Below are 12792 nucleotides of genomic sequence, written 5' to 3'. Positions count from 1 at the left end.
TTCTGAAGTGTATGGAGTTCATGGCATCAGCCCATGAAACAATGTATGCACACACGCAAAATAACACCTTTATATTAAAATAGGTTTTCACTTAAATTTGTGGAAAATTCTGGCTGTGAAACGTAAAAAACAACATGACATTTCAAATTGACTGCATTGTGATGAACATTTATATCGCAGGGCATGTGGGGGAAATGCAGCACCCTTAGTGTGGATAGAAGGTCACTTGAAGGGAACTCGGCAGTAGTTCTGTGAGCTCATTCCACAGGCCGTTATTTTTATACGGATTGATTTGTCTTTGTTGCAAGAGCTTCACATTGATACTCCATCCCTTGATGTGATGCTAATAGCAAATTGACGTAAAACTGTAAAAAATCATAAAAACAGAGGTGACGTGTTCAGAAGAGAAGGCGAGTAAGAAAGAGTCCCAGATATAATCGGCCGTAGAGGTTTTTGTTGGGTTATATCGCGTAAATATATAAATGTGTCGTTAAAACCCGCCACCACCCGACACGGCCACCTAGTAAGGGTTGTCACGTAAACAGAACATGCCAATTCGTCACTAGTACAGCACTAGTGTGTAGTGTATAGTGGAGTGTATAGTGTAGTATATTAGTACAGCACACGGGTGTGTTGGAGAGCCAAGCCACAACATTTACAATCAGAGTACAACGTTTCGCCAGTAATTACGACTAGCTTCATCAGGCGACAGCCAGATTTGTGGAGAAGTCCACCTGCTTCGTTCCTTATATAGAGGCGCAGATGTGGTGACCACACTTCTGCGCTCTTGCGCAAAGTGGGGGGGGGTATAATCGGACTTGTTGTGAAAACTGAGCCCACATGTTGAATGGGGCTTGCCCCCCACATGTTTGCTCTATCCTGTGTAAGTGCATTTGATTACATTTAATGGCGGTTGTCAATCTGATGTTACACTTCTGTACAAGTGCCTATTGCTTGTTGCGCTTTGGTGGCATGCCTGTTAACAGAATTGTCATTTGGGGAAAGAGTGCTCGTAAAAAAAAGCTCAGAACAACAATCGTCATTAACACAGCTGATTTTTTTTATTTATTAAACTGGCCAGTGTGTTTTTGACGTAATGAACTACAACAACTTTCAGTTCCGGATAAGGCTGGACTTGAAAAAAATCTGATTTGACTATCAAATTCGATTTTATCTGAATAATGAGCCTGCACGTTGCCTCGGGGTTTCCCCGCATGTCTGCTGTAGGTGCAGTCGGGTGCATTTCATTACGTAAGTGATGGTTGTCAGTCCGCTGTTGCATCTCTAAAAGTGCCTTTTATTGTCGGTGCACTTAGGTTGGCACTCGATCTCGAAATATCGGGCTAGACAATTTTTTTAAAATTAAATTCCTTTGTTGAGGAAATTGACAGATCTAAAAACACATTTCAGAGTATACGTCGTGCATAGGGTGCCGCGGTGGTGAGAAGTTAACTACCTCGCATGATATACAGGAAGTTGTGGGTTCCATCCCGACCCTGACGTCTGTATTATTGGAGACTGCATGTTCTCGTGGTCACTTGGTTTTTTTCCCTCCCATATTTAGAATCAACGTGAATTTAGAGTATTTGGCTGCTATAAATTTGCACGCGATAATTAATTTCGCTTCTTAAAAAGCGCTATACAGCTCATTGGGCCTTCCCTGGTAAAATAAAAAAAAGTTTACTTTAATAGTTTTAGTTTACATCCTTCAGCGTATTGCATTTTGGAGAAAGAAGGCACAAATCGAATGACGTGCGTTTGTCATCAACATTGCCTTATAGCAGAAACACAAAACCAGTCCATTGTACTTGTGTCCAGACCCTAATTGCTCATGGAATATTCTCAAGGGTCCACAAACCTGGACTCCACTTGCTGACAGTGGTGGGTGGTGGGGACATATTCTGGAGCCCAGGCTTGGACAGCTCCCACTGAAATAAAGCCCTGCTTTGTAGCATTATACACAGTGTCCGATAGCAAAAAAAGTACCGTTTTAAAATCTATATTGAATACTCTTGTGGTTAGTCACTTTATAATAAACACTTGTCAATATAAAGTTTGCCATGCAGATGATTCGTACAGCTCTCAGTTCCTGAAAGGCTGGACTTGCTGAGAGTAACAATTCCAGCACAGGACTTAGCTCCTTTGTGAGTTTCAAGTGAATCATTGTTCGTCATCCTTTCCACTCCTCATGAAAACATGTGTAAATCTGAAGCTAAATAAAACATCGGGCTTAGTTCACCATAAAGCGCAGAGTGTTCCATCACGCGATCAATTCTCTCTCGTCACAAGAAGTGGTTTACTTTGTACATTGTGATTAAAACGTTCCCTTCCCCAGCTTTCTTTGGTTAAGCAAAAACACTTGTGTTTATATTCTTTGGTTATTTCGGTAAAGTAGATAGAATAAAAAAAATGAAAGGGCGCTTGCTCCTAAATGGATATCAGGGAATATACTTGTTCAGGTGAAGAACAGGTCTGCCGGGAAGACAGCGTCAGACGCTGTCTTCACCTGTTCTTCACCTGAGGACGGCTGCTTGCGTTGTGGCCGAAACGTCGTGAAAATTATTTTATCATGTTTTATTTTTATTATTTTATTATTTTCCATCTACGTGACTTTACCGAAAGAACCAAGAAGATGAATCCCTGCAGTCACGAAAGCTTTAAATCGAAAAAATATACGTGTTGTTGTTTTTTTACACTTTCTTTTAAACGCCAACCAAACGCCGAAGGGATTTTCGACGAGCATTTGTGAGTCGAACGTCAGGCGACTGTAACACAAAATAAAGAGGGACTCGTGCGTTAGTGTCATTTATAGTCTTTTTGTGTGTGCTAGTTGTACTATAGTTGATGCACGGTATTGGATTTTTTGTTCTTGTATCGTTTGCTGCAAACCGGATTTCTATGGTGTAACACGAGGTCCCCATCGAAAACTAGCATTTATTCCCCAATGGGATTTATCGGTGCCAAAATAAAACCTAAAGATAATACTGTATACAGTACAAAACATAGGGGGGGGGGTGGGTGGAAGTGGAAAAATAAGGGGAGGAAAGAGGAGAGGAGGGACCCAGAGACTTAAACCTCCCTAAGCAATTCTCATTTGTGGCACAGGGTGTTAGGTAGCAGTCTGGGGGAAGCCCCCCCCCCCCCCCCCTTATACCCCCACATTAAACCCTGCACACGCGCGTCCGCAGGACGATGGGACACGCTCCCGTGCATGGCGTGCACTTCCAGTGTAGTACTTCTCGGTGGCTAGGAGATGTTAACTCCCTCGCCTGGTATGCAGGAGGTCGTTGGTTCAATCACGACTCTGACGCCTGTATATTTGGAGGTTGTTCATAATCAACGTTTTTGGGTTTAGATCGCGTTATTTATAAATGTGTCGTAACCCTCCACCACCCGACACGGCCAATCAGCAAAAAAGTGTCACGTTGACAAAAGACAAATCGTTCACTGCTTTAGCCCACCGGTGTGTTGAAGCGTGAAACCACAACATTTACAATTTTGGTTGCATGTTCTCCCTGTGGTCACATGGATTTTTCTCCGCGTTCTCCGGTGTTTCCCTCCACGTTTAGAAACGTGTATATCCAGTATTTGGCTGCTTATACATTTACGCGTGATAAGCCACTACGTTCTAAAAAGAGCTATATAGCTCATTGGCCCTTACCTGGTAAAGTAAAACATTTTTAGTTTTGGTTTGGAGTCGAGACTAAAATAGAACAGACATGGAAGAAGACCCCACGTCCAACGTTGTGTGCATGCCGATACCTGGGTCCACTGGCAGACCATCATTAAAAAATTAAACCTGCAGCGACCCAACTAAACAAAAGCTCTACATATTCTTGGTTCTTTCGGGAAAGTCACGTAGAAGGGAAATAATAAAATAATAAAAATAAAACATAATAAAATAATTCTCACGAAGTTTCGGCCACAACGCAAGCAGCCGTCCTCAGGTGAAGAACCAGAATTATTTTATTATGTTTTATTTTTATTATTTTATTATTTCCCTTCTACGTGACTTTACCGAAAGAACCAAGAAGATGAATCCCTGCAGTCACGAAAGCTTTGAATCGAAAAGCTCTACAGTTCGTAAGTGCTACTCATTTGTTCCGTTGTTATAAACAATTTAGATATGCGTGAAAAATTAGATGTGTGAACCTAGATGTACATTTTCCAGACACTTGTCTGTTAAAAAGCAAAAATAGACAAGCATAAGTAGTGTTTGATTAATATTCTAAATTAACATAATTATTTATAAACGTGTGAAATAATTCTCTTTTCCTCTCATCTTATAAACTCCCTCTGCCTCATGGCACGCTGTATTTTCTACAAAACGTGCATATGTACTTCAACAAGTCGTTTGTTTCCTGTCACATTTATCTTGCTCTGCCAGGTTTGGCGTTAATGTTTCACAAATAATACGTTTTAACTCGAGAATTTCCTTTTGTCATTCTTCACATCCCATAAGCTGGATTATTATTTTGGACACGTTTCCTCGGGAAAGCCTACGTAGACGAGTTTTACGAGTTTCATACATTAACTCCTTTTGCCTCATGGAAAAAAACCCCCTACCAATTGCTATTGTGCTTGGTTTCAACAGTAAATGAAAAATTAGCTCCAATGTATTGTCCGCAAGCTCACCGTGTTTTACCAAAAGCAAATGTTAACACGGTCCTAAGTGCTGTTGAATAAGGATAGGCTGCTGTGTAGGAGAGTTATCAAAAAGATCAAAAGCGACGGGAGAATGGGGAGGAGGAAAGGGTCCTGGTAGAGAAGGTTTGGCAAGGAAACAATGGCTGCATTAACATTCACTTGTCATGAATACCCTTTGTAGCAATGTTTTATCCCCCCCTAGTCAAAATCTGCCGTGGCTTCTATATCACTGCACCAATCGGCTACTTAGAAAGCTGTTCCTGAATGTATTTAGTGCAAGTCTATCAGATGGTAATCAGGGTAAAGGTGACGTCATGAACGCAAACCATTACTGTACATGCGCATTGCTCAAGAGAAGCAGCTATATTGATTTAATTCCTGTTAAAGTGCGCATTATGTTGTGTAATTGGCTTGGGCATCTGAAGGCCCAATTGTTAATTGTTTTCCAAAGTGACCTTTACAATAACAATCAAGGCCGTTGTTCTGCTATCCTCACAGATGGAATAACCCTGACTTTGTGAAATCCACAACTTTAGCAGTTTGACTGAAAATGATTTAAAGGCAGGTAAAATAAAAGCTGACATTTATTTGTCCTCAATATTATTTTCAACCGCTTTATTCATTGACATCATCTATCATGATTACAGATTACATGTCTGTCTACTGTTAGGGCCCATAAAATATCAATTCTCAGAGCAAGTATTTATGCCTTTTGCTGGAATCAAATGGCCAATCTTTTGTCCTCAGATCGATGAAGTGTTCCAGTCATCAGTGCTGGCTCCATACTTCAAAGAAAGTAAAGTTTTGGGCTTCAGGTGACTAATTCAAACCTTTTCATTTAAAAAGAGAAGTGTGTTGTTTAAGGTTAATATATATATAATTGTGACTTCACCAGCAAAGCTTAATAAGCATATCGACATTCTTAGACTTTCAGGAAGACATCACCATTCCCATACATAGTCTACGAACACGCAGCCTTGTGAGCCACTGACTCAATAACAAGACAAGCTTGTGGGCATTTTTTATTTATGCAGCAGAGATATCCTAACTTCTGGCTGCTGAATTGTTTTGTTTAGCAAGGAGAAAGTACTTTAACTTTATGTTGTGTAACGTCGCAAATTATGATTCTTATCGGCTATTCGAGGCAATGCCCTCTAAAAGTCTTGGTTTGTTCCTTCAAAATTGCTTGGGAAATCACATTCATTCACTACTGGCGTCGTCATTTTAATGTATATCTGGTGAAGGAAATGATCTGTGAAGGACATTGCGCATTTACCAACAACTAGTTACGTATTGGGCCGCACGATGTAATTCTTCGACTCGATCAAATCCTAAAACAAATCGGGGAATTTGCTCAGAAATCCCTATCCTTTGTCTGCTAAAAGAGTTTGCTTCGACAACATCGTCCCATCGACCACTCCACCACCAGCACCACCACCGCCCTTCCATACTCCACCTCTCGCGTACACACATCCAACACGTCATCACCCTGACCTTCGCCCATCACAGTCTTGTGGGGCTCGCAGCAATTGTCTGCAACGCTAAGGCGCGCGTGGTTGTGTGTGATGATGATGATGATGCAGCAGCGGCAGCGTAGTGGTGCGGTTCCTACTGGCGTTCGCGGTCCAGTCGTTCGGCAGCAACAAGTTGACCCGCCAGAACGTGCTGGACGCCTTCCGCAGCGGTGACCTCTACGATGCCACCACAGGCACGAGCATCAACCCTGGCTCCATCGCCATTAACTCTGGTACGAGCGCGTCGATCGACTTGGCTTCGGGAAGTGTGCGTGGGGTTTTCGGCAAGTGCTGTCTCTGGTTTCACCTAAAAATCTCAGAAAGCTGAGAGGGAATGCATGACGCCAAGGTCGCCACCTCTGCTTGCTTAGCGATTGTCCATCGCACAGTAATCTCAACTAAAATCACAGCAAGCAGAGCTAAATAGCGTGGGTTGGGGTGGGCGGGTCACCTCTGCCTACAACCTTTCCGCTGTAGACAAAACCCAGAGATATTTCCCAGTCGGTCAAGTTCTATAGCAACTGTGTGGTAGACTGCAATACAGTTCAACACAATAGCACAAGATCGCAAGTGATAACATCACATTTATCTCTATATTTAAGACTGAAACAGGAGGATTTCTACACAAATCCGGCTGTTGTCTCGTGATGCTGGTTGTAATTACTGGCAAAACATCGTACTTGAATTGTAAATGTTGCGGGTTTACTCTCCAACACACAAGCGGTGTGCTGTACTTGGAACGAATTGACATGTTTTGTTTACGTGACAAACCTTACTAATTGGCTGTTGGGTGGTGGCGGGTTTAACGACACATTTATATTTGCACGATCTAACCCAACAACCTCGCTTATGGTTAAAGCATTGGAGTATTTTGCAAAATGTAAATATGAAAAAGTGACATCTGAGAGAAAAAAAAACCTCAATGTGAATGGGCAAAAAAAATTGTGTAGATTCTTTAAAGATGTCATGTCTACTAAAGTTTATACAAAAGCAAGCAAAGTTAAACATTCAACTGGATCAAACCTGACCCCTCCTTTATTGACTTAACTTTAAGAGGCTGAGCCCTATTTCACTTTGGCTGATTATATACGTTCAGAATGTGTGCTATCGTGCAAACCCTCAGCGTAATAAAGCTTTAATGCAAAATAAATGTGTTATTCCAGATGTAAAGACTGGAGACTTGGATATCGTGGCAGGTAAGATTTCACATGCACAGCAACACAATCACATTCGTCCTCTGAATCTTTTTGCCAAATTTCGTAACTCTCTCTTATACAGACAGGCCTCTGTTATGTGCCTGCACGTAACAATGATCCAGTCCATCAGTCACCCTGTTGGCTTTCGAGACCAATATTATCCAACAGCACTTTACATATGCAAACTCTGGACCGGTTTTAATATTCTGTGTCTCATCAGCATATATGCATCGGCATATATTATCAGAATTTCATTCTCTTTCCACATGTAAAAATGTGTTTTAGTCAATATAAATCTATATGTAGAGACGGAATGGAATTCTGCTTTATATATATATCCTTTAATTAATAATGCTCCACGAAAATAATGTGTACATTTTTTTTTCTCAGTTCAAATATTTCCCCTGGATAATCCCTTCAGTTTGAATATCTCGTTTGCAAGGGGTTCTCGGCTTTTGACAATAACACCAACTGGACGTCCTTAAAAAAGAGCTTCATAGCCCATCAGGTTTCTCCAGTCTAAATATAGATTCTGATTCACCTGGCATCCCAGCACAATCTTCTTGGTTCTTTCGGTAAAGTCACGTAGAAGGGAAATAATAAAATAATAAAAATGAAACATTATAAAATAATTCTCACGACGTTTCGGCCACAACGCAAGCAGCCGTCCTCAGGTGAAGAACAGGTCTGTCGGGAAGACAGCGTCTGAAACATTTCCCGACAGACCTGTGGACGGCTGCTTGCGTTGTGGCCGAAATGTCGTGAGAATTATTTTATTATGTTTTATTTTCATTATTTCCCTTCTACGTGGCTTTATCGAAAGAACCCAGAAGAGGAATCCCTGCAGTCACGAAAGCTTTAAATCGAAATCCCAGCACAATGTTACGATGATTATTATTTGGCTTGTTTATCCTCACTGAGTCTCAAGACTATTTTTCATGAGGGTCTTGCTAAGTTTTTTTCGCAGCAAGAGACGATGTTACTCTGCGTAATCCCAACTTGGCCGGACAATTTTTGAGCATCGGGTATCTTTGGCCAGTACGAGTTACTTTGTTTTGGTTTTAATTTCATTTACTATCAATAATGATGCGCCACAACAATGCGTGTAGCGAATTGGCTCTTTTGATTGCGAGGTCTTGTCCATTGGTTGCACATTGAGGTGGTCCTGGTTCTCAGACTGTCTGGAGGTGGTGAACTTGGGCGCCGACCCCACGGTGTCGGTGACATCGCGGGCCGGAAAGTCGTGCGCATGGATGATTGTGGCGCCCGAGGGCTCCCTGGTCCAACTTGCTCTGCAGGCCGACCCCTCCACGACCGTCTGCACCGATGCCGTCGCCTTGTATGATGGGGTCCTGCCTGCTAACAGCAGCCTCGTCGCAGAGTAAGCAAAGAGTTGGCCGCACTTGCAGATTTACCACGCCCCCCGTGGCTTTCTGGGTCGAATTACTTGCTGGGGTGTGTGTTTACAGGTTTGTTTGATTACAGTAGAATTCTAAGGTCTGTTCAATGATTAAAATGGCAACGGGATTCGTTGATTGTCAGTGGCAATGATGTATTATAGAATTCCTGGAGTGGAGCTAGGGTTGCCAGCTGTCCTGGGAAAATCTAAATAATACACCACTCAAGACAACGCATTTATACATAGTTATCCCCTCTTCTCGTATTGAGTGGTATTAACCTGCTGATCTGAGTTTTGATTCTCTGCCACGACTAACATCAGTGGTAAACGTTATCTGTGAACCGGTTTTTGGCCCTATTCTCCCCCCTCACTCGCACTGATCAACAATTCCCATCACCGACACAGCGTGGGGAAGGCCTTCAGCCAGAATTGAATTGGAAAATTATTGGAAATTGTATAAATATTTTACTGATGAACTAATTTGGAAATCAAACTTATTTAAATTAAATTGCTTGGAATGTGCAACCGATTTGTTGTTATAAACCCCACCCATGTAAAATCGTATCAACTTCCATAATTATGTTTTGCCACAACAGGATTACAGAACGTGTAACAGTGCATTAAGAATATTCTGACAATATAAATATTTTGATGCCCATGACCAAATTACCCAGAATACAACCCATCTCTTCAGATCTCTGAAGCGAAGCAGGCTTTGAGCCTGGATAGTGCTTGGATGGGTGACCACAAATGCGCATGCAAGCTTGTCACAGGCGACCATGTGACTGCGCTACGTGGTGGTAAGCAGAGTGGGCAGTGGATAAAAATGTACTTGTTGTACCGTACATTATATGTTCCCACGTCGATGCTTCACGCCTTCAGCGGCTCCTGGACTATGGTCGAATAGCTTCCACGACCCGCACAGTGTGAAAGTTGTCCTACGCATAAGAACACTGCGATATCTTCTTTGTTCTTTTGGTAAAGTCACGTAGAAGGGAAATAATACAATTATAAAAATAATAAAATAATTCTCACGACGTTTCGGCCACAACGCAAGCAGCCGTCCTCAGGTGAAGAACAGGTCTGTCTTCAGACGCTGTCTTTCCGACAGCCCTGTTCTTCACCTGAGGACGGCTGCTTGCGTTGTGGCCGAAACGTCGTGAGAATTATTTTATTATGTTTTATTTTTTTATTATTTCCCTTCTACGTGACTTTACTGAAAGCACCAAGAAGATTAATCCCTGCAGTCACGAAAGCTTTAAATCGAAACACTGTGATAATTTGAGAACGTTTCCCGTTGGCAGCACGTGCACCCCGGCCTCTGGGGCGATCTCTTTCCATTCGTCTGGGCGCATCCTGCTGCTGGTGTGGCACAACCTCGCCAGTGGTGGCAGTGGCGGTAGCCACCAATTGGACGCCGTCGCCCGGGCTGTGAAAAAACAAGGTACACTTGGATCGGCCTCAGTTGTGGCGAGATGTTAACTCCCTCGCCTCGTTTACAGGAGGTCGTGGGTTCGATGCCTACACTGACGCCGCTTGTATATTTGGAGTTTGCGTGTCTCTCTCTCTCCCCCGTGGTCGCTTGGATTTTTCTCTGGGTCCCCTGGTTTATCCCTCTACATTTAGAAACATGCATTTAGAGTATTTGTCTGATATAAATATTCACATGATAAGCCACTTTGATGGGCATTCATTTGTGGCCAGATCACTTCTGGAACTTTATAGCTGAGTGGGCCTTACCTGGTAAAATTAAATAAAATTGCTAGTTTTAATGCGCTGCATGATTTAAGATTCTCCACTCCTGTACAAGCTACACGTCTAACTGTGTTAGGCATGTTATCTGGAACATATGCAGCCTTTTGTCAATGCACTGCTGGATTAGTTTTTCCACACACAGTGTGGTTTGCGGGGGGGTGGGGGATTACTTGATCGGTGCAGGTTGGGGAGCTGAGATATGGGAGCGTAGACATTACAATACAAGAATTGATTTTGCGGCTTTACCAACCTGTGTGAATGGTCATCACCCGGTCGAGCAGTATTCGGCCTAAAAACCTGCTCTTTGGTAAGCTGTATGCCTGGTGCAAATTTAATAAATTCTGGTGCTGGTGGCAGAGGCAAACATAAAAAGCAGAGTTCATTTAAGACATTTAAATTTGAATGGGCAATGTGCAGTGAACTCATTAAATATATTGTAAATCTTAAGAAAAGACATTATGCTCTCAGACTTCTGAAGGCAAGGCCATTAGTCCTGAGATGCCTTGATAAGATTACATTTTTGTTATATACACACTGTTGCAGGTGTTGCTCAATAGTGAGCAAATTCACAAGATGTTGAAACTTGCGCTCAGAAAAAAGAGACACGTTTCTCAACATTCTAGCCCATGGCTGTTTTTCTGCTCTGACATCATGAAAGTTTGCTTAAAGTTTCTCAAATACATTCCATTCTGTTAAACTCGACACTTTACAGCAAAACATTGTTCACTCAACCACAAATGACTTGTGTCAGTATTTTGAAATGCCTGCACAAGAGTAATACTTGTCGGTGGGAAATACCATGATGCATTGCTTCTGATGTATGAATTTGTAAGCCTTCAGCTCACACACATATACCACGTCGATCCACGTCACGTTGATCCAGATCCCCGTCGACCCACATCACGTTGACCGCGCGATCTGTGTTGCCTTGCCAGAGTGTGGGGGCGTGCGACAGCTGCTCCCCACCATGGAATCTCAGGGCTTCGTGTCCACGCCTTTCTACCCGGACTTCTACCCCCCATATTTCAGCTGCAATTGGACGTTCATGGTAAGGTTTGCTCTCGCCCTGCACATCCAGGAGTCGCCAGTTCAATTCCATCTCCTGTCACGACAGTTGAAACGTGGGAGATTTCTTAAATTACCCCCGTCCCCTGCCCCCCCCCCCCAATCGCCTCTGTCTATCCCGTCAGTGTGAACCGGTCCGTCACAGTTTGTCGATCGGCAGGTCACCTGTGGTAGGGTAAAATGTGGGCACTCCCTCCTCTTCCAAGATGTCTGGGCAGGGTGGAAGCAAAGGTCAAATACCCTCTAGAGGTGCCCCTCCAGAGCTGCGTTTCGCACCTCCGATTAGCACGGTTGGCTACGTACGGTGTGAAGGAAGTTCAGCATATATACTTACATCGGGGAGGCTCTTCTGCCATCAAAAGTCAAAAAGTCAAAAGTCACTTTATTGTCAAGTGTGTTACATGCATAACATACAACACAGATGAAATTACAGTCCTCTCTCTTGGTCCCACGGTGCAACCAAGCAATTAAAAAATGAATCACAATTAACAGACATAAATAAACAATAAACAATCGGCGATCAACACAAGATAAATAATCAAAAATGTAATAGACTTAAAATAAGTGATCGGAGCAAGCAATAACAGGGCTGCACTTTTACCTTTTATCCTTCCAGCATCTTTATGTTTAATGGAAAACAACCAACGCTGCCTCAGGCCATTGCTCTTGGCACAACGGTTTTATGTTGTTCATTCACATCGTTTGGAAACTAGAATAAACATTTTATATGGAAATTAATAGTTAATAAATTCCATTTACAAAAAAAAACCCATCTGGGTATTGGTGAATTTCATTTTGAAAATATAAGCTCGGTCACAAAGGACTGTAAATAAAATAATCAGTAATTTTCACTTTCATTGGCTGGTTCCAAAAATGAAATGTAAGAATTTTAGTTTGATTTAATTGCAACAAGCGGTCTTTGCAGAGAATGAAATAGGTGTACCCTTAATGGGAATAAAGAGGCCATTTGAAGTAACTTCAGAAGTGTTTTTTTTCTTCATCTTCTGTGGTTGTTCTCTGACACAGGGTGATACACAACTAGCTCCAAGGTTCAGAATGTACATGTGTGTCTCATGACATGATACCAATAACACGGTTGAATTGTGATTGGAGGGTGGAAAACATCAAACGTAATCCACCAAACCTGTGAATCTTTACCCCGTAGTCAAGGTTGGGGTATGTGTTCAGGATATTTTCCTCTCCGATTTTGTTCAAA

The 12792-nt window shown here is 42.4% G+C and overlaps 1 protein-coding gene across 1 annotated transcript in view; it reads left to right on the top strand.

Annotated features, from left to right (window-relative positions):
- The window catches only part of LOC144723282 (transmembrane protease serine 6-like), a 32053-nt gene that overhangs the window by 7498 nt on the left and 11763 nt on the right, over positions 1–12792 (top strand). Inside the window, 6 exon segments of the mRNA XM_078601890.1 lie at positions 5395–5462; positions 6231–6394; positions 7325–7357; positions 8534–8738; positions 10061–10200; positions 11447–11559. Of these exon segments, the coding sequence (XP_078458016.1) occupies positions 5395–5462; positions 6231–6394; positions 7325–7357; positions 8534–8738; positions 10061–10200; positions 11447–11559 (723 nt within the window).

The sequence above is a fragment of the Lampetra planeri genome, chromosome 17 (genome assembly GCF_965212315.1).
Source record: "Lampetra planeri chromosome 17, kcLamPlan1.2.h2, whole genome shotgun sequence".
Taxonomy (NCBI): domain Eukaryota; kingdom Metazoa; phylum Chordata; class Hyperoartia; order Petromyzontiformes; family Petromyzontidae; genus Lampetra; species Lampetra planeri.
Note: the sequence above shows the minus strand (reverse complement) of the source record. Positions and strands in the feature narration are given on the sequence as shown.